Source organism: Onychomys torridus, chromosome 8 (genome assembly GCF_903995425.1).
Source record: "Onychomys torridus chromosome 8, mOncTor1.1, whole genome shotgun sequence".
Taxonomy (NCBI): domain Eukaryota; kingdom Metazoa; phylum Chordata; class Mammalia; order Rodentia; family Cricetidae; genus Onychomys; species Onychomys torridus.
Genome location: NC_050450.1, coordinates 104954498 through 104976544, shown reverse-complemented (window position 1 = coordinate 104976544; position 22047 = coordinate 104954498). Strand labels below are relative to the sequence as shown.

General features: G+C 51.6%; 1 protein-coding gene across 2 annotated transcripts in view; it reads right to left on the bottom strand.

Moving 5' to 3' along the window:
* Window positions 1-7161: 7161 nt before the first annotated feature.
* Sec14l1 (SEC14 like lipid binding 1) overlaps window positions 7162-22047 on the bottom strand; it is a 45580-nt gene continuing 30694 nt past the window's right edge. For both annotated transcript variants that reach the window (XM_036195556.1, XM_036195557.1), the window contains exons 8-17: window positions 20592-20781; window positions 18269-18357; window positions 17480-17550; window positions 16078-16249; window positions 15669-15803; window positions 12971-13105; window positions 10956-11207; window positions 9897-10075; window positions 9526-9627; window positions 7162-7682 (exon numbers count right to left, since the gene is read on the bottom strand). In XM_036195556.1, coding sequence (XP_036051449.1) covers window positions 7667-7682; window positions 9526-9627; window positions 9897-10075; window positions 10956-11207; window positions 12971-13105; window positions 15669-15803; window positions 16078-16249; window positions 17480-17550; window positions 18269-18357; window positions 20592-20781 — 1341 coding nt within the window. In that variant the 3' untranslated portion in view covers window positions 7162-7666. The remainder of the gene's footprint in view (window positions 7683-9525; window positions 9628-9896; window positions 10076-10955; window positions 11208-12970; window positions 13106-15668; window positions 15804-16077; window positions 16250-17479; window positions 17551-18268; window positions 18358-20591; window positions 20782-22047) is intronic.

Here is a 22047-nt window from a genome sequence, read left to right as displayed (position 1 = left end):
TGTTCCATGAGAGATTTAGGTACAGTTAGATGGGTGGGAGTCTGCCTGGCTGTGGGGATGGCAAGCCCTGGGGCTTCTCTGTGGGAGCCATGTAAACCTTGGTCTCTGTTGTCCCTGGAGGGGCATCCTCTCTGGGCCTCCAGGTCTATTAAGCAACATGTGGCCAGGCCAAGGCTGCTTTCCTTTCCTGCCACTATGCCTGTCCCATGTCCTGGGACCAGGAGTTTGCCAACCTGAACAACTATGGAGGCTGAGCCCTCAGCTCTGGTCTTCTCCCCCTGTCCTTTCCCTTCAGGACATGGCAGGCGTCTGCTGATTGTGACAGCCTGTGACAACACCCCCTGAGCTAATGCTGGTGTCAGCAATGACTCATGGGTTCCAGCTGCAGCTATTAGCTACAAAGTGCCACTCTGTGTATGCCAGGCTGGGTGCTGAGGGTTCACTGTGTGAGAACACACCATCCTGAGATAACACACTAGGGATCCAAAGAATGTCAAGTGCATCTTCAAGGTCACTCGGTAGTCATAGACAGAGCTGAGGACGGGGGCTCCTGGCAGGGTAAGTGACCACATTGAGGCTCCCATGACTTGGTCCACAGATGATGGGCTTGCCATAATCTGCAGTCAAAAGGCAGGTCACAGTCTGACCTGAGGGCTATTGGCATAGATGGGAAGAGAATACCCATCTGCTTGGCTGGATGTACCCCCAAGGAGGCAGGAGAAGGGGGCTGAAAATAGAACCAATGTGCTGTCCATTAGCATGTAATTTCTCTCTGATTTGCATATTTTGCACCAGAGCCACTAAGCATACAATTATAAAATCAAATGCGTGAATGAATTCCTGTGCCCTTCCTAGAATAGACATACTGCATCCTTTGGGCTCAGGCTCGGGCTTGCTCTCTCTCTCTCTCTCTCTCTCCCTTTCCTCCAGAACTCTCAACTAAATGTGTTTTTGCTTTAAATAAAACTCCCCAGGGATGGAAAGATGGTTCGTTGGGTAAAGTGCACCTGAGTTGGATCCCAGAACCCACATAAAAGGCAGCACATACCTGTAACCCCAGAGACAGGAGCATCCCTGGGGCTCCCTGGCAGCCAGCCTAGTTAAATCAGCAAGCTCCAGGTCCCCGTAAGAGACCCTGACTCAAAGAACAAGGCAGATGTTCCTGAAGAAAGGCACCTGAGGAGGCTGATCTCTGGCCACACACGTGTACGCTCTCTCACACACACATAAGAAATTTTTAAAAAGGAAATGCCCAGCATGCATCACTTGTATCATTAAACCGAGAGTAAGAAGTAATCATGAGTGAAATCTGCCATCAGGGAAGGATTCTCTCTGCAGGGTTTCAACAGTTTTCCCCCAGGAGACAAGAAAAAAGAATAAAAAACCAATGTGGCACCCCCTGGTGGGGACCTGGAATAGACCACACCTGGTTTGGCCCAGGGGAGCTGGCCACGTGTCCGGGCTTCCAGGTTGAAGTATTTACTGTTAACACTGATAATACAGGTGCTGGACATAACAGCCGGTCAGAACTGGCACTGACTCTGCATGATTTGAGGGGAGACCTTTGTTTCTGTCCTCGTTTGCTTGGGCTATTGTCTCAGGAGCAGCCCCTGAGGTGCACCGGGTGGGACAGAGTCTGTGTCGACAGGAAAGCACTAACAGCTTCCAGGACCTGGAGTGTCTGGCTTTTCTGAGACACAGTAGGTAATGTTAATTGTCAACTTTACAGACTCTAGACTCACCCGAGCTGCGATGCCTCTACACGTGTCTATGGGGATTATCTTGATTACCTTCACTGCTGTGGGGAGCCCTATCATGATTGTGGCTAGGGCCACTCCCTGGCTAGGATCCTGGGCTGTATAGCTGGAGAAAGGGCCATGAGAACAGTGTGCATTGATCTGTTTTCTGATTGTGAATGGGATGTGGCCAGCAGCTCGACTCCCGCCATGATGGACTACTGTACATTGAACTGTGGCTGAAATAAAACCTTTACCCTTCAGTTGCGTTCACTCGGGGTATTTGACCACAGCGACACTCGCTCTGTAGCCTAGGCTATCCCCAAGCTGTGTAGCTCAAGCTAGCATTGAACCTATTGTGATTCTCTTGTTTCAGGATCCCTAGTGCCAGAACTACAGGCTTATGCCACCACACCCAGCTTTCAACTTTTGGCTTCTGCAGGGGTGGAGGGGGCTGGGATTGAATTGTGTCTCTTCTAGAGCAAAGGAGATTCGTGGCTCTGAGCACCTGCAGTTGCAGGGCTTGCTGGGTGAGAACTTGCCTTGTGAGGGTTTGTGCTGCACCTGTCATTAATATCAGGCACATCACATCTGCCACAGCATTTGCTAAGGACAAAGCACCAGTCTGGAAGCCCAGAACCAGGAGCCCAGAGCCGACTCCACAGTCCTGGACTCACTGTGTTCCTCCGGGCAAATGTCTTAACCTCATGAGGCTGTACTTGCTTCCAGAGACAAGGGTGTTGGATTAAATAAGTGAGTCTCAATTAGGGGGCAATTCTGTCTACTTAGGAGGACAGGGCTACTGCTAAGCAGCCCACAGGGCCCAGGGCAGCCCGGTACCCCAGGTGATGGTGCCCAGTGTGCCAGCAGCTCCAAGCTGGGAAAATAAGAAACAAATCCCACCCACCAAGTGGGGAGCCAAGTGGTGTTCCTGCCCCGGGTGGTGGGGTGGAGGGGTATGTAGTGACATTCCAGTGAGGAACTCAGTCCTCCTTGAGGGACATTAGAGAGGAAGGAAGGAGGTGCTGGCCAACCTGGAGCTCAGAAGGTGGATACTGGGAACTCAGTGTACCAATGAGGGGGCAACAGGGACTCCCCCAAATGTCTAGGTGACCACATCCTGAGCCTACCTCCTCTCTTTCCCTCTGTTCTTTTTCCTTGGTAAAGCTGGCCAGCCACAAGACTTGGGACAGTTGGGTGTGGTGGCTGTCAGGTGCTGTGGCTGCCAACACTATAAATCACCTATGCCCTTCTTTCACTTCACACTTTGTGTGTGTGCATGTCTTGCCTGCATGTATGTCTCTACACCGCGTGCATGCCTGGTACTTGCAGAGGCCAGAAGAGGGTGTTTGATCCCCTGGAGCTAGAGTACTAGGCAGCTGTGAGCAGAATGATGGAAATGCAGGAGCCAAACTACAGTCTTTCAAAGAGCAGCAAACGCTTTTAACCACAGCGCCATCTCTGCAGGCTCTGGATTGAAAATAAGAAAAAAGAAAAGCTCAGGAGCCTCTTTCAAGTCCGTAGGGCAGAACACCACGCAGGACATGTGTGTGCTCCAACTCCAGAGGAAGTGCAGCAAGTCAGCTGGGGCTCCACAAAAGCCGCTCTCATAGCATGCCCTCCCTCCAGGTTTTCTCCAGAAGAATTTCCAACTACACAATTCTCGGGAGCCATGCCCAAGTGTTTAAAAGAGGAAAGAAATCACTGCTTCCCAGAGATGGTACAGTGTCTCTTGCTGACGAAACGCTGACATGGGACCCACAGGGTACCCAGCAACTTTAGTGCAAAGACAAAAGGTGTCCCATTACCGTGGGTCATAGGATCACAAGTTCAAGGCCAGCCTGGCTCTAATTGGGGCCTATCACTATAGACAAGCCTTCTCCTCCAACCTGAAGCCAGCTGTCCCCACCTCTGCCTCCAGCAGGGCCAGACCACACAGAAACCTGCTTTTCTTTATGCAGGCCTGGTCCATACCTGATGTCTCTGTGGCCCCAGACAGGGACAGACAGGACACCGTCACTCCCAGCTGGCCTACACTGCCACTGTGGGCTCCTGTTCTGGATCCCAGGCAAAGGCTTGCGCCCTGTGTCCTAGGGAAGAAAGAAAGGCAAAGGCAAGTCTGAAGCAAAGCTTGGGGACTGGCTGAGGGGGTGCAGGGGTGAGGCTACTGTCAAACCCTCCCACAGGCACTTCCTGTCTTTCCTGGCCATGCTTCCTCCTCCAGTCAGCACTGTGGGACGACTCGGCCCCTCCACCTCTCCTTCCAGGGTGAGAACTGCATTCACTGCAAACAGTTGATGAGCAGAAAGAACAAGAGAAGGGGTGGAGGGGGTTGTGTTTAGAATTTGAAGGATTAGGAAATCAGCCCTTCATTTGCCTAACAACCATGCTAGCTGGGACAGGTCTGGGTTCCCACCTCCCACAGGCCTGACCGCTGCCAGGATCTATGCTGGCCTTCAGGGGAATCTTATCCCTCTGGCCTTGGCAGGCAGGACGCCATGGCCAGCAGTCTCAAGGCGCTGCATGGCCAGCTCTTGCTTTCTCTCTTATTAGCTGAGACAGTGGGCACAGTCCCTCAGAGCCTCAGTTTCCCCAATAAGACTGGAGTTGCAGCAGTGAGTTCAGGGCAGGCCTGGAGCAGGACTCCAATGAGTTGGTAGGTTAGATTGATTGTCTAATAGGCCATGTCCTGACAGGGGCCCAGGGACAGCTAGGCTGGACAACAGTGGCTTTACAAGTAACACTTTGACAAGCTGATTTTACAAGTATCTTTGGGTTGCATGTAAGTCTGTGCAAGGCACGGGGGCGGGGGGACACGAAGAGACACTGGCTTACAGTGTCATGGTGGAGGAGCTTCCAGGGGACTCCCTAGGCACACAGCACTGGTCCTGCAGAGAAGGAGTGAGCGTACTGGACTGTCTGACCTGGAGCCAGCGCTAATACAGCTCAAATCCTTTTACAAATACTGTGAAGCCCCGAGAAAGCAGAGATTAGTGGAGGTCCTCTGGGACTCCATCCCTTCAGTCAACAGAAATGAACCTATCCATTGCTCCTTCAGAGAGAGCGCCGCACCCTTGAGACAAGGGATGAATGGAGTGGCTGAGGAGCCAGTGTGCATTTTATACAGACAATGCTGTGGTAGTCCTCGATGCATCCTGCACAGTGGGAAGCATTGGCCCTGGGAGGCACTTCAGTCTATCCTTGCCAACTTGAGCCAGTCTGGCAGGGAAGGCTGTGAGAGGCAAGCCATGAGCGCTGACCCCACCCCTCTCCTTGGCAACCTTGGCTTCCCTGACCAGCCTCCCCTCCCATCTGGTCCCTGCGTCCTGACTGGAAGCCCCGATGTGTTAGTGTCTCATGTACACAGAAGTGGAACGTTATTTAAAGGGAGGTACAGAGAAACCAGATGAACATGGGCTAGGAAGGGAGTGCCTCAGGTCTTTACTCGACACTTCACAGGGAGGCTTCACCAGCCCCAACCCCACTGAAGAGACTATGGACCACCAGGACAGGCCCACCACCCAATATCCCCAGCTCCCAGCTCTACCCAGCCATTTGAAGTGTGAAGTCTGATCCCTAAAGGTTAAGTCCCTAAAACCTTCTAGAAGCAGTCCGTTCTGGGCTCCTCTGATGCTTGCACTAGGCTGGGGTCTGTGTTTCCCTCTAGGACAGTGGTCCTCAACTTTCCTAACGCTGTGAACCTTTAATTCAGTTCCTCATGTTGTGCTGACCCCCAGCATAAAATTATTTTTGTTGCTACTTCATAACTAATTTTGCTACTGTTATGAATTTTAATGTAAATACCTGTGTTTTCTGATGGTCTTAGGTGACCCCTGTGAAAGGTTTGTTTGACACCCCCTAAAGTGGTCACAACCCACAGATTGAGAACCACTGCTCAAGAGAGTAATAAGCCTATGGCCAGAAGTGCAAGGATACCTAGGCCCAAGAAGTTGCTGGCTAGCCACCCTGCTCCATTGGTGCCAAACTCTGTACCCACCCAGGTGGCTACATGTGGACAACACCCTCTGGGATGGGAAGAGGGGATGCCTCTTTTGTGGAAGTGTCTCCTTCTACCCTGTCCTTGCCCAGAGCTGAGGGGATAGATGGATAGATGGCAGGCAGGCAGGGACAGTTCAAACTTGGTCACCATGGTGGTGAATATTGCCAACCTGACAGAATCCAGAATCACCTAGGGGACACATCTCCAGGTATGTTTTCGAAGGAACTTTCTAGACTAGGCTAACTGAGGTGAGACAACCCACCCTGAACCTACATGGTATCTTCCCACAGACTGAGGTCCTGAACTGCATCAAAGGGAACCAGGGACCACCTGAGGGAGTCTGTTCACTTCTTACACATGAGTCCCGCAATGGAACTCAGGCTTGGCAGTGAGAACTACATCCATCTAACCATCTTGCCAAAGCCCTTACTTTCCAAACAGAACTGAGCCCAGCTGATTTGTTTCATGACAACATTACTAAGAATGCCTCCCCCGGCCCTTGAGAACTGTAGGCACCCCAAGGTTCAGGCTTGGTCAGAGTTCTCCAGGGATCTGGCATCAAAGAAAACATGGGGCTGGGTATGTTGGTACACACCTGTAACGCTAGCACTTGGGACGATTTAAGCCAGCTCAGGCTGCTCAGTGAGTTTCAGGTTACCCTGGGCTAAATACATGGTGTCATTCAGGGTGAACTCAGGCTAGCAATCTGGCCTAGTTTAGGGCATGCCACTTCAGGGTGGTCCTATCTGCACAGGTGAGACCTGGGCTAGACGCCTGAAAGTTCTCCTTATCCTTGGGCTATCTCTCATTTCCACAAGAATGTGAGCCTGGAGCCAAGACTAGGAAAGACAGGTTTGCCTTGACCAACCTTGGGCTAGGATGTCAGGGAACCCAACTTGACTGTTCAGGAAAGCACTCCCCGGCAGAACGCACATGCCAGGCTAAGAACAACACTGGGAACCTCCTGCCTTCTACCCCATGAATGATCAGATCCCCCAGGGTCCCACTGGGGACAGATCAAGGACCCAACTAGGACAGAACTCACACTCCCTTTGGGGAGGTTCTGGTTTTGCACCCTGGCACACCTGTGATGAGCTCCCCCATACCTTGTACATGCCCTGCTGTCCTGGGCTCTGCTGCCTCTGCAGACCTCTGAAACCGGACAGCCAGGATGAGGTCACTCAGCCCTCCCCGGGTCCACACCTGCTTAGAGAAACCCATTTTACACTAATGAATGTGAAGACACTGGGAGCCAGGCTGTGCCAGTCATGTGTGATTCGCTGAATTGCAGGCCGTCGGGAGGTACAGGGTGACTACGGGCCATCCACTCAGCAGCCAGGCCTCCCCACCTGTGGCCGTCAGCAGCCTTCTCCTCACAATCTCTCTACTCTTCAAAGACTTCTCGAGAAGAAAAGGACACTCTCCTTAAACAGTTCACATTTATTACTGTAACAATAAAAAATCTTTTAAAGACTATCAGTATTGTATTACCAAGAGTGAGGTAATATGTTTACAAAACATTTACAGAATTTGATATGCAAATGGATTCAGGAGGGAGGGTGAATTAAGACACTGGTAACAGAAGGAGAACCCAGAGAGTAGGTCCCAGGGAGTGGGAAGGCGAGACAGCAGCATTTTAGGACAAGTGCCGGGCACTGTGAGAAGAGACTCTGCAAGCCACACACTCACGTCACACCTAGTCACCCTCCCAAGGCAGCCAGTGCCCTGTGAAGTCACTGAAGGCCCGTGAGTGTGCAGTCACGTGCTCTGAGCTCTTAAAGATGCGCTCAGCTCTAAGGGCTGAGCAGTACCACTTCTGAATGGACTTAAGGGGACAGATCTTCAGCCTGAGACAAGGCTGCGACTCAAATAGCTCTACAAACATCTGGGCACATGTGGACTGTTGAGTGAAGCATTTTCTTGGAGGCTGTCAGCAAAATCGCCATCTGAGACACAGAGAGAGGGAAAGGGAGAGGGAAAGAGAAGAGAGAGAAAGAGCAGGGGCATCTTCAGGTCCTGTCACTTGGAGCTGGGAAGCCCTGACCGGAAGCAGCATGAACACAGTAACTGCAGCCCTGCTGTGCTGACTAGAAACGGCTCCCAAGCACAGGAAACGCATGGCGAAGGGCCAGAGAGGCCAGCAACCAGAGGCCTAAGCATGACACAGGGCACCGGGAGCCAGCGGGTTCACTGGCCAAGCCAGGCTGCCGTGTGGTGTCTCCTCATGCTTGCTGACATGCCACAGCCTCCACAAAGCTCTCAAGTCCCAAAGACATCACCCAGTGCCTCAGAGCAGCATCAACACATGATTCCACACCTGTCGAACACACTCACAGCCATATGGGTTTGGCACCCATCTTTAGACACTTTTACCACACACTCAAACAGATCCCATGCCCTTCTCATGGAGACCAGCCACCTGCAACTTCCGGACAGCTTTGTAAGCACACACTTTCCCCATAAAAGCTGTGAAGTGAGGGCCTGCTCAAACAGCAGGCTTTGGGAAGTTGGGATCAGAAAGAAAAAGATAAAGCAAGCCAACCTCTGGTCTGCTTCTATAAAATGCTGATTGAACAAATGAAGTCCTACCGTCCCATTAGCACCCTGCTCTCTCATGCACACAAACAGCACCTGCACACGCCCTACAACATCCACCACACACCCAAGGCCACTATAAGCCATGCATCACCCTGGAGAGCATTGCTGGAGTCCAAAAGCAAGTGTGACCTACTGCTTCCAAACACCCCACTGAGAGCTGAAGATCCCAGGTGCTGAGGGCCTAGGACTCTGGGTGCTGAGGACCGAGGACCCTGGGTGCTGAGGACCGAGGACCCTGGGTGCTGAGGACCGAGGACCCTGGGTGCTGAGGACCGAGGACCCTGGGTGCTGAGGACCGAGGACCCTGGGTGCTAGGAGGACTGAGGACCCTGGGTGCTGAGGGCTGGGGACCCTGGGTGCTAGGAGGACTGAGGACCCTGGGTGCTGAGGGCTGGGGACCCTGGTTGCTGAGGACTGAGGACCCTGGGTGCTGGCTGGCACAGAGCTGCCCATCTGCAGGAGGAAAAACAGCCTTCAGCAGAGGATAGAACCCTTCCCTTCCCCAAGTTCATGGACAGAAAAATTTTGCTCTGAAAAATATCAAAAGATTTAAAGAGGAAGAAAGAGAAAGCGATGTTTAATGATGGCGGTGTTGTCGGGAGTCACGAGGAGCCTGACAGCCCCTCCTGGGCAGAGTGCCTGCTCAGGAGTGGGCTGGCTCAGCTCCAGGACCGGGTGCTCTTGTAGGCTGCCAAGTCCTCAGAGGAAAGGGACCTCAAGGGCTGTCCTGAATCCACAGGCCACCTCCACGAACAGGGAGCCTCGAGGACTCCGGTGCAGCTTAACGGCTGCCTGCTGCAGCCTCAGTCCCGTGGAGGCGGCGGCTCGTCTCTGCAGGATGTCATACAAGTCATTCGCTAGTGGACAAGGTGAAGTTTGTTGGAAATTTTTTTTGCATTGACATTTGAGACCAGTCAGTCTCTTACTGTAGATAAACTACTTTTCTTTCGAGAGCCCTTGTGCTCTGGTGTGATTTTGTGCACGCTGCATACAAAATCTATGGCTATTGAGTTAAAGTTAGGGGTAGAGTTAAAACTACCTGTCATGATAGTCTGGGACCAAGTGGCTAGTATACCGTCTGGAGAGCTAGCTGCTATCTAGAGGGTGAGGAGTCTGCACATCCAGGGGTGGGTGGAGCACAGCAGTCGAGGAGGCGTCCCTCTGCACTAGGCACAGGCTTCGCAGCACTACCTGGAAATCATGGAGCTGGAGTGTGATTGGCTGGAAGAGGTGGTGGCGGCACTCAGCTGTGAGAACCCACTGTGGCTGGACTCCAGGCTGGTCATGGAGCCTCTGCAAAGGGAACCAAGAAAGAACAAGGAGTGAGGAACTTCCCTGAGCCACCCACATGCCCACAGTGCCTGCTGGACCCCAGCTCAGCTCCACCTGCTCCTCTCGTACTAGTACTTGCAAAGTAGGGATGGGACACGGATGTCCCACTGGAGGAACCCACTTCTTGTGGTTTGCCCACAGGTGATACTGCACTCAGCCCCACAGAGCCCCAGATAGTGAACGGGCACCCCCACCTCTCCACCCCCTACCCCGCCCTCTCGGGCATGTACCTGAAATCCTCGGACCCAATCACTTCTGTGTAGTACATCACTTTGCACTTGTGAGAGGAGACCTGCAGGGAAGCCAGGACGTCGTCCACTCGGGGTAGGTTGGTGGCGGCGCATGCCGGCATGCTGTGGAACTTCCACTGCAGGATGTAGAAGCCTGGCCACCTGGTCACATGGGAGCCCTGCAACAGTGAGTAGTGGGACTCAGGACACTCTGCCAACCTTCAAACAGGTCTGACAAGCTCCCAGGAGAGGCTTGTCCTGAGGGCTCGCCAACAGCCTGACGATGTCCTTCCACCTGCTGGACGTGGCCTGCGCTGAGGCCTCTGCCAGGGGCTGGGAAGCAGATTGTACTGTGTCTGCTGCCCTCAGCAGCCTGCAGCCTCTGGAGACCACCAGGCAGTGAGTGCTTGGCAGGGTGGTGGCTGTCAGGTGGGCCTGTCTCTTGGACAGAGATTTCAAGGCCAGGGAACACTTCCGCCACACTCCCGTCACCTCCCCTGCACAAGCCACAGAGGGACGGAGAGCAGGTGACCACCATGTGGGACAGAGGATTGTTGGAGCGTGGGAGTGAGAGTAGGCACTTACTGCCAGAGCTGCTGTGGGAGCCAGCACCAAGGGAGAGGCCCACCCAGGGGCCACCACGAACCACCAGCACACTACAGAGCTGCCATGTTTCCTAGCAAGCTGGCAGTGCCCTCTGCACTGGCCCCTCTTTTTCTGTCTGTTCTTGTCCTCTGGAGGCAAAGCCACGCTCAGTCATAGCTCAGCGAAGTCCCTGAAACCCAGATGTGTGCTACAAAGTATTTCTTCCCTGTCTCATGGCACTTGGGTGCAGACATTTCTGGGGAAACGGGAAAACACATTTTCCCATTTACTAAGTTCATCACGCGGTCTCAGGCCATTGCTCCTTCCACTGCGCCCCTGGGCATCCTGAGTCTCTCTGGCTGTAAGGGGTCTGACTGAGCAGGCCCATCTGTGCCCTTCCCTGGTGGCAGAAGCCACATAGCTGAAAGCCTCCTTGTCAGGAGAGTTAACAACAGTGTCAGATCGCCAGCTTACCTGCACACTCTCTCCTTCTTTGCAGATCAGAGGTGACTCCACCATGCTGTAGTCCCGGCCTAGCTGCCAGACTTTGTCTATGAGCTGCACATTGTTCCCACCAGGAGAAGTGATGCTGTGTGCCCCCAGCGAGTCCTTTTTGGGTGGCTGGGGAGACCTCTTGGAGTGGTAAATGTTAAAGACGATGTCCCCTTTGCACACGTCAAAATCCCAGGTGATCACTGAGGCAGCATCCACAATCTGAATGAGAATCTGGAGAAAGAGACTCCATCAGCCACCGATTCACAGCACAAGGCCTGGCCACAGCTGGGGCAGGACGGCCTCTCTCGGGGCTCTATGGCTCAGATGAGTGAGCTGGTAAAGGGGCAGGACAGATCAAATGGGCAGTTGTCTTTGCCACAGGTCACTCAACCATCCAGATACCCATCCTCCAACCTCCCCACCATTCTCTCAGTGTTTCCACTAGGCATGAGCCAAACCGCTAGCTCCATGAGGACTCTGCAGAGTCCTACTCCTCATCTTCCTGACAAAGGTCAGGAATGCTCATGAGCGTGGATATGGGGTTCAGCGGACGGCCTCAAGCTAGGGAACAGTGGCAGGCCATGAAGAAGGGAGGTGTATAAACAGAAGGACAGGCTGGCAGAGCCTCATGCCTGTGAAGGCACACAAGTGGGTGGAGAGATCAGATGTGCCCTGGGGGAGACTGCCACTGATTCAGAGTGCCAATCCAAGCCTGGAATTTATTCTGCATCAGTCTGGTGTTCCAGAGGAAAGAAGCAGGTCTGTGAGGAGGGTGAAAGGCTGCAAAGCAGGAGAAGCGGCCATGCAGTCTGCTGCCTCACCTCCTCTAACCCCTCTATGACCCTCTGAAGGTATACAGTCCCTCTCCAAGCAGCAGGCACCACTAAAGGGTGCAGCAGATTCTCTCCATCAAAGGAGCTCCCCCGGGGCAGATCTATCCAGAGACCTTGGGCCCTGTGCTGACCCGATGGGAACTCTGAAGTCAGCCTTCACTCCAGGCAGTTCTTTCTGATGTGTGCTTTCCTTACACCCCAAGGCAGAATGACGCTTTCACTGTCAGCACTGACAGGTGCTTTGTGACTTAGGAATCACAGTGAGCCACTGAGCTTTGCAACAAAGACAAGACTGACAGCCACCTAGTAAACAGCAAGGAAGGGCTCCTCCACCCCAGCCTGCCTACCCCATCAGAAACGAAGGCAAATGATTCTTGGGTCAGTCAAAGAACCAAGGCCCCGCACAGGACCATGAGAGAGGGAGGCACACCAGATCTGCGCCTGCCTGTTGGTAGCACAGCCCCAGGCTCACTCTCAGTGTGCCTCTCTATCTACTGGGCAGCTGTCTGGAAGGCACACCAGCGGTGACAACTGGCAGCTGAACGGGGTTGCCACAGCAGAGCCATCAGGGGGCCAGCACCCCACTGACGGATGGGCCTGTTCCGTGTAAAGTGCTGCCTCCCAGCTAAGCAAGGGCGAGCCACTCAAGCTCACGCTACAGGGCCAGGGAGAGGGACACGTCAAAAGGGAGCAGCACTGCTGGCTTCTACCTTGGTCACCACGCCCATGTTGGCAAGAAGGGAAAGAAGGTGTGCTCAGTTCTCATTCTTGGTAGTCCCCTCAGACTGACAAAAGCGGGAAAGACTGCAAGAAGAACAAACGACCGGAACCCAGCCAAGAAAAACTACCAAGCACAACGTGGTCCATAAAACCATCCAACCCAATCCAGGAGCAGGAAACAGCCCTCCCTAGGCAAGACCCACCGTGTGTGTGGGGGGGGGGGGGGGGCTTGCAGTGAAACAGCAGTGGATGGGCCAATCTGCTTTCAAGGTACACTTTGACCACAGGGCAGTGTGTCCTGAGACAGCTCTGTCCTTCACTGTTGCCATTTACCAACATCAGTGCCAACAAAACCTAAAACCAAGACCAGAAAAAGGAGCCAAGGACCCTAAGGGAAGCCCTGCCTGCCAGGTGTAGGTGGGAGAGGCCGAGGGCAGGCACCTCATGTGGGGCTCCTTTGAACACGCTGGCAGACTGGTAGATGGTCTCCGTCCAGAGCTTCAGGTCCTCATTTTCCAGCTCCTCTGCAGTCCTATACAGAGATTTGGGGACTAGTCCACCCTCTGGCACATCACACTAGAAAGTAAACATGGCAGTAAGAGTCGTGTAGAGGCCAGGCAGCCCATCATCCCACACGCCCACCTCCTGGGGCAGCTGGGAAAACGGAGAACATTGGCAATGTTATCAAATATTCTGTAATACCAACAAAATATTCGTGCAGCCCACTTAAATACAAGTGTTTTTACTCTGAATAAATGAGAACAAGCTGAAGCTGGTTTACCACAGGATTCACACTAATATGCATGAGGTACCAACTCAATTACTAAGATGATTTACATGAGAATTGAAGGAATTTATATCACACTGTAAAAGAAAAGCATTCGGTTAGGCAGAGTTTCATTCCCAACAGCCACAGAAATTACAGCCACTCTAGGGTGCAGCTCAGCAACACAGTGCCTGCCTAATGAGCACTATCCTCAGCACCATACATACACAAAAACTCTAAGCAAAATAAAGCAAGCACCCTAGGTAACCTTGGTCAAACAATGAGTCAGCTAAAAATTAACAAAGGACTACTACTTTTTCTGAATTTATTTGAAAAAGCTAAGTTGAATTAGAATTTGTTCTCATTGTCAATTTTCTAACTGACCTTCATAAAGCAAACTCACATTCCGGTACATAAAATCTAAGCACACCTGAGATTATATCCTGAAAGCAACTCCGCACAAAGCAAGATTGCAGGCCTCAGCTTGTAGCACAGCACCAGAGGAAACTGTCCCCACAGTCACCAGGTCACCAACGCCGTGTGGACAGGCTTACTAGTGAAGCCTGCACTCTGGCACTGAGGGTTGTGGGTTCAGGGCCAGCACGGCTACATAATGAGACTGTGCCTCAAGGAAAATAAACAAACAAACAAACACTAGCCTGGCCCAAAGTTCAATACCTCTGTCCACGGAGAAGTCAACAGAGTTCACGAATGACCTCTTGACAGCCAGCCTGAGGAGCCACTGGGGAGAGTTGAGAACAGGCCTCAGGAGGCCTCAGCTTGACTCTGGGCACAACACACAGCATCACCACCAACTACTGCCAGAGGTGTGACTGATGGCAGTTAGGAGAGCCCTCTGCTCCAGCTCAGCTCTTGTCATAACTGCCTGGGATGGTTAGCTTTTCCCTCACAGCAGTCATGGGTACCACAGCCCATGCTTCAACCTTGCTCGTCATCACTGTGGTCACAACTCACAGGCCCTTTGAACTGCAGCGACACCTTCAATCTCCCTCCTTCATTAAGCGAAGCGCAACTCTCCTGTTTTCTAAACTCCTCCAGCCATTTGGAAAAACCACTGAAAGCTCAACTCCAGCTAAACAACCAGACAGTCCCCGGACACACACCTCAGAAGACCAACGTCAGTGTCATGTGTGACCAGAGAGCCTGCTAAGAACTTTGACTCCCTGCTACTTCCATTCCCATTATGTGCCACGGAGCCAGTCACACATCTCTGTGGGCTTCTCTCCCTGAACCTTCACGTCAGGCTTCTGGGCATGAGTGTCCATGTTCCAGCACTAGACGGTCTGCCAGCAGGGGCCTCTGGCGGATTATCCATCACCTCATTTTTTAAAATCCCAAACCTACTAAACAAAGAAGCGATTCTTCTATGTTTCAACTTTGAATATTCTGTTGGTTTACTTTAGTCAAGGAGAAATAGTCTTTGGAGTCGATTTAACATCTTACAAGTGTTTTTAAAGGCTGAAGAGATGGTCAACAGATGAGGTATTTGTCATGCAACTGTGAGGGCCAGAGTTTGGATCTCCAGCACCTCTCTGTAAATGCTTAGTGGGCTGAGCAGCCTGCCTGTAACTCCACTTCAGGAGAGGTAGAAGGAAGAGATCCTGGAGCAAGCTGGCTAAACAGATGATGGAGTGGGTAGCCATTCCAGCCTCGGTCTGGAAGTTCCAATCCCCATTGAGGCTTTGGTAATGGTCACACCCACAAGGCGGGGCTGAGGGAGGATGCTGAAGACACAGGATCGAGATGTGAGGGATCTTTTTGGTGCCTGGACGCTGGAGGTAGACCGAGCAGAGTTCTCCAGAGAACACCGCCGGACCGCACCATACCTTTGCCAGACCCTACAACCTACCTATCCCTTCATTTGTAAGTTACCCCACAAAATAAACCTCCCTTTTAACTATGTGGAGTGGCCTTCATAATTTCACCAATATCTAGCGCCCAACGTGGGGCAAATTCCAAAGGCCTGGGCAACTCCCACCCTCAGCCTCCTCCCTAGCTGGCAGGTACCTAAACCCGCCTGCAAAGTTCCATTTAACCAGGGAACGCCTGCACGGTTCCATTCCTGAAAAAGGGAGCAGCTAGTCTGGTCTCAGATCCCTAGCTTAGCTTAATGATTAGTGAGTCCTGAGTTCAAAAACAAAGTGGAGACCAACTGAGCCAACCTTGGGCCTATACACTAAGGCTCACATCACACAGAGATGGATCCAGTAACAACCCTCCTAAGGGTTAATGTAAGACTTCTCAGTGGCTCAGTCCAGCTCAACAAAGTAAAGCCAGCAACCAACCAGAAGTTCAGGAAACCTTCAGTGCAGACCAGTGCTTGGCCCTGGCACGGGTCTTGCCAATACATACCATGCACTCCCCACTCAGGAAATCTGGAATTATCTCTTTATCGATGTAGTCCAGCAGGCCTCCAGGGCCCTGGTAGTCATTTCCTGCATAAATGAGGAATTTTCTTCTGGTGTTGTCGTCAATAAATGGACTAACCTGAAAGCAAGCAGACAGGACAGTAACTCCATCTGCTGCCGTGGTCTCTGAAGACCATGCGTGAGCAAGGTGGCGGGTCACAGCTTTCATGTACTCTGTGACGTCTACTGGCAAAGCACTAGGCTCCTCAGGAAAATCCCGCTTGTTTCCCCTCTCAAAGACTCAGCAGCACTTCATATCTGGGTTTATTTACTTTCTCCCGCCTAGCTGAGGCTTCAGTGGGAGGCATGCACTGAGCAGGCCCGGCTGGCTACAGAGCAGCATCGAAACCCACCAATGTCCAGAGGACAGGGAAGACCCTGGGGGCTCGGAGGATGAGGAGGCGGCCCAGCGTCTCCGGGTAGTTGGCCTCCACCACCTCGATGATGCGCAGCAAGGCTTTGACCCCAGGTCTCCACAGATGCCGCATGTTCAGTCCTTCAAGGTCCACCAGGCAGGTCCAGGAGCTATGAATGACAGGAGGATGGTTTATTTGATTTAACAGATGGTACCTGGCAAATGCTGTCCTGTTTCATTTTCTATAGTCTTTAAAAATTAAAGTGTTGTTAGCTGGGTGGTGGTGGCACACACTTTTAATCCCAGCACTAGGGAGGGGAGGCAGAGGCAGGTGGATCTCTGTGAGTTGGAGGCCAGCCAGAGCTGTAACACAGAGAAACCCTGTCTTGAAAACAAAACAACAAAAAGGTGCTGTGAACTCTTACTTGTAGCCGCATGTATGAAACACAGGACCAGAAATGTGACAGGAACAAAGCCTGAACTACAAGACCGAGTCCTGACAGACCACAGCGAGTCTATGAACTGCTGAAGCAAAATCAGGAGGGTCAGGAGTTCAAGGCCAGCCTGGCTAATGCAGCTCCGGCTCTGAAAAGGCCCCTCAGACCTGCTCCAGGCTGAGCATCCTGCTGCTGTCATCAAGGCAGACACTTGGCCTTTGACACACGAATGTGAAGGACAACAACTACAATATTCACAGGTCTGGTACCGCCTCCAGAACCGACAAGCAGCTGTGAGCAGGGACCCTGCGCACCCTGGCCTGGCAGAACAGAAACTGCTCAACCCCAGACTGGGTCTCACGTAGCAAAGGCTGGTGCTGAACTGCAGATAGCTGAAGATGACCTTGAACTCTTGATCTACCTGCCTCGTTTCTCAGCCAGCATGCTCGGCTTTTCTTTTCTAAGTTTTTTTCTTTTAAAGTTTTCCCTGCCCATTTTTTTAAAAAAAATTTTTCATTTTTATGTGCATTGGTGTTTGACCTGCATGTCTTTGTGAGGGAGTAGGATCCCCTGGAACTGGAGTTAGAGACAGTTGTGAGCTGCCATGTGGGTGCTGGGAATTGAACCCAGGCACTCTGGAAGAGCAGCCAATGATCTTAACTGCTGAGCCTTCTCTCCAGCCCCCTCCTCTGCCCATTTTCAGAACAGTATTCCACAATTAGAAGCAGGTTCATGAAAAAGAACTGTGGGCTGACGGGCACAAACGCCAGCAGGAAACCACCTGTGGTCTTGGCTCGGGCCCGGCAGACTGGTAACTCGGGCGACAGGTGTGGAACCTTGGCACCGGCCCTGGAACCGGCCTTACCACTTGCTTTTCAACCTTCTAGAACATGCTGGAACCGAAGATCAATTAAAAGTATTAGTTCCTGTTCTCTATATGAAAGGAGATAAGGCTGCACCAACCTGATGGGCCGGCCGAAGACTTTGGTATTTTCTTCACATCGTCTCAGGCCTTCTTCATTTATGGAAAGAACCTGTGAGCAAATGACAGTGGCCAGGGTCAGTCCCAGAAGGTACAAGTAACATCAGACTTCACAGAGGGTGCTAAGGCAGTATGACACAGCCACGTATGACCACAGGCACCCCCTCACATCCCACAAGGCAACAATGAGTATCTCACTTGCAGAGAATAAATGGAGAGAAAGCAGGCTGGCTAAAGAAAACCCCAGTTCAGGGAATCACCTGAGCAGGAGCACTGGTGTGGGGTGTTTGCAGACAGGCTCATTCAGGACAGTAGGAGAGGGGTGAGGAGTGTGGGCACACCCTGGTCTCACCATATCAGCCAAGACAGAGGCAGGCAGAACAGCTGCCAGGGAGGATCAGGAAAGCTCTTGGGTGGAGTAATAAGTGCGTGTGTGCGTGCGTGCGTACGTGTACCCATAAACACACATGGCTGGGGTATAGGCACCTAAAAAGAATACACAGCAAAACAAGAGCTGTGAATACTGGGGAGATGGGATGTGCCAGGGGTGCGGTAGATTTGGGGAGATACAGGGGTGGCCTGGAACCAGTCTATGAAAGGAGCCATCAGCCTGTAATAGGGAAGGGTCAACAAAAAGAGATCTGGCAAGAGGTGTGACGTGACTGCTCTGAAGCTTGTGTTACGTGTCCCCCTCAGAACCCTTCCTGAAGAGCACATGTCCCCAAGTGCAGAGCATGCATACTTGTCCCAGCATTCCCCAGAGCACTTACATATCGTAGCAGGGCTTCCTCTCCAAGGGCTCGCACCAAGCCCTTGGTGTCCATCTGCCCCAGCCTGAGCACGTACAGTGGCCGCCCATCTGCAGGGAGGCAAGGAGGAAGCTATGACAGGTGGCAGGACTTACCTCGAAGAGTCTTCACAAGAGCTAAAGAGCAGTCCATGCCAGAGGCCCCTCCTGTGAGACCTTGTGTTCGTCCCCACACAGCACAGAAAGGCTCCCCAGGGAAGCAGGCTCTTCTGTGCTCATGCTTGAGATATGAAGGCAGCATGCAGCTCGGCCTACTCTAAGGAGCAGAGGGAGACTGGCTTCTGTGTAAGAATGGCATGGGGAGGGGCAACCACATCAGCTGAAAGCAAATGATAGGATGTAGGGCTCACACTGCTGAGCTGGACCAGGTCAAGTGGGACTGAGCTGGGGTGCAGCCTGCCTGGCTCCCCAACCTGTGTGACCGACCACAGGTACTACGAAGCTCAGTGTTCATTACAGGGACATCAGCATAGCCACATATTTTATATGCATATAGAGGGTTTTTTTTATTATAAAAACAATTTTTCCATAAATTACTAAAAAGTTATTGTCAAGATTTTTAAAAAGCCAGCCTTCCTCCCGAAGGACACACATCTGGAAACCCATGAGTCCCACAGCTAGCACATGCTGGGTCTGTGGCTCCCTAGCCTGAAGGCCCAATGAACAGGCCACCTAACTCACTCCAGAACCTTCACCACCCAGCAGAACAGAAAGACTTTGGCGGAGCATACCCTGTAGTCATGGCCCTGGGCCCAGGCCGTGCTGGAGGAGCAGCACTGAGGTCAGCATCCTCAGCACACCAGGTCTGCTGTCATCCTTCCTGGGACTAACAACTGTCCCACCTGTCCCCTGGAGTAGAGAACTTCACCTGCAGCACAGGGTCTCACTGTATGGCTGGTTTGGAACTTGCTCCATAGATGAGGCTGAACTTGAACTTACAGAGATCACCCTGCCTCTGCCTCTCAAGGGATGGGATTACAAACATTCACCACCACACCTGGATCTCCTGATATTTAGTAAAACACATTTTTTAATCTTTCGTTTGAGACAGGTCTCGGCTATAACTCTGGCTGTTCTGGAACTCACTGTGTTTTCCAGACTGGCTTCAATATTTGCCTGCCTGTCTCCTAAATGCTGGATTAGAGGCATGAGCCACCACAGCTGGCCTGTCAATATTTTACTACCAAAACTTTTAACCTTTCAGAGTTGAGCCACGGCTGGGCATGATAGCACACACCTTTGATCACAGCACTGGGGAGGCAAAGGCAGGCGGATCTCAATGAGTTCGAGGTCAGCCTGGTCTACAAATTGAGTTCTAGGACAGCCAGAGCTGCTACACAGAAAAACCTTGTCTTGAAAAAAAAAAAAAAAAAAAGAGTTGAGCCACAAAGTGGAATAAAAATAAGTATTACATTGTCAGTAAAATTAATAAAGTCATGAGCATCAGAGTGTACAGTATTATGTCTCAGAATCCAGGATCCTAATACAGGAGGATCTTGGGTTCAGGGTTAGCCTATGCTACATAAAGAGACTCTGTGTCAAGCAGAAACCCAAAAGTTACTGTCACCCTCAATAATATACAATATTAAAAACAAAAACAGATGAGTTAAAAGCTCCTGTTAGCTATTTAAGAGAGTTCAAGGCTAGTCTGGACTACATGAGATCTTATTTCAAAAAAATAAAAACAAAAGCAAAAATTAATAAAGCTATAGTTAATCTGGAGAATTACATTCACAAAGTTAAAACTAAGATTCCAGGAGCTGTTGATCTGAAAGGACATATTCAAGGGAGGAGGACACATTTTCTAGAATCTCTGTGGTATCTGTGACCACAGTGCCACCCTACACAGCTGGAAGGTTCTAGGTCAGCAGCAAGGGCTGTTGACAAGGTGCATCTTCCCACAAGGCTGAGGCAGGTGAGCGACTGGGAGAGTTTCTTGAGGCTGCCTTTTCTACGGGTGGCTGTCATGCACCTGTACTGTGCCTTGGGCTTCAGTGAGCCCTTCTGCACTGTCTGTGGCAGCAGACCAGGCCAGGCAGCTTCTGGCTACTCTAAAGGTGATGGTCAAGCTGTCTGTCAGTGCTGTGCTACTGAACTGTACCACATACTGCAGTGTTTTCCTGGACCAACCAGACTCCCTGAGAACAGAAGGCAAGGCACTTGTACCATTTCCCAATGCCTAGCTGTCCCCACATGACTGTCAGGCATGTGGGGAGAAGGGCTACAGGATGCCATGGAGGGTGACACTGAAGCACAGAGCTGTGGCCACATCAGGCTCACCCTACCTTTGTCATGATGATGCCAGCCTCCAGCGTAGTAATCCTGAAGGACCTGTGGTGGTGTCCAGGTGTCCAAGATGTAATCCACCTGGTGCTGTTTCCGCCAAGTTAGAGACTGGCACATGATCTCTCTGGCTTTGTCAATATTAAAATCCCGGGCACGCAGAAACCGGAGAATATGCTCATCCTTCGGAATCTAGGAGAAGAGAGGTCTCTAAACCAAGGAGGAGTTGCTGGAGAGAAAGTCAAACCTACTATTGTAGTTTGAATGTAAGTGGCCCCCTAAGCTCATAGAGAGTGGCACTACTGGGAGATTTGGCCTTGTTGGAGTAGGTGTGGCTTTGTTGGAGGAAGTGTATCAAAGTGGAGGTGGGCTTCGAGGTCTCATATATGCTCAGAGTGAGACAGTTCATATCCTGTTGCCTGTGGATCAAAGATGTAATACTCACCAGGCAGTGGTGGTGCACACCTTTACTCCCAGCACTTGGGAGGCAGAGGCAGGTGGATTTCTGAGAGTTCAAGGCCAGCCTGGGCTACAGAGTGAGTTCCAGGATAGGCTCCAAAGCTACACAGAGAAACCCTGTCTCAAAAACAAAAACGAAACAAAACAAGAAAGCTGTAGGGCTCTCAGCTCAGTGCCTTTTCCAGCACTATGTCTGCCTGCACTCCATGCTGCACCACGTGATAATGGATCAAACCTCAAAACTGTAAGCCACCCCAATGAAATGTTTTTCCTTTATAAGAGTTGCCATGGTCATGGTGTCTCTTACAGCAATAGACACCTACCTACTGCCAACAGTGAGCCACACTGTTCACAGTGCCAAGGAGCAGCATTTCTAGGTTGATCACAGTAAAGTGCTTTTCTAGCAAGTACAAGGCCAGGGTCTATCCCTTGCACCACCAAAAAATGCTGCCAGAAAAGTCCCCCCCCCCCCCCAGTGTCATAAAAAAGCAGTCCTGGGATAAACCATCCTGACTGTACCGTTTTCAACTCAGCAAAGTAAAGTGGAGGCAAACTGATCTCTGTTTGTTTGAGGTAGGGTCTCACTATGAAGCTAAGCTCTGCCTGGAACTCATTATGTAGACATTGACCCCTTTGCCTCTGCCTGACTAAAGGCATATACCACCACAACCTGCTGTAAACAGACTTCTTAAACATCTGGCCACTGTGTGAATTGTAACAAGATAGCTTTTCTGTACACAGTACACTTCAGGTGCTGGTGTGTGTGGACAAGATGGTGGTGTTATCATACCGGAATGTTCTCATCCCTAGGATGCTTGCTTGAATAAAGAACAAGATTGAGGCTGTATTCCCAGCCTACTCTGGGCCAGGTTATCTCCCCCAAGGCTAGATATTCATGAATGAGGGCAGTGGGAGCATCATGGGCCAGGAAGTGAGTGGGGACAGTGGCCTCTCATGATCCTTCCTGGCCATGTGAGGCAAAGCCAGTGCTGAGGATGT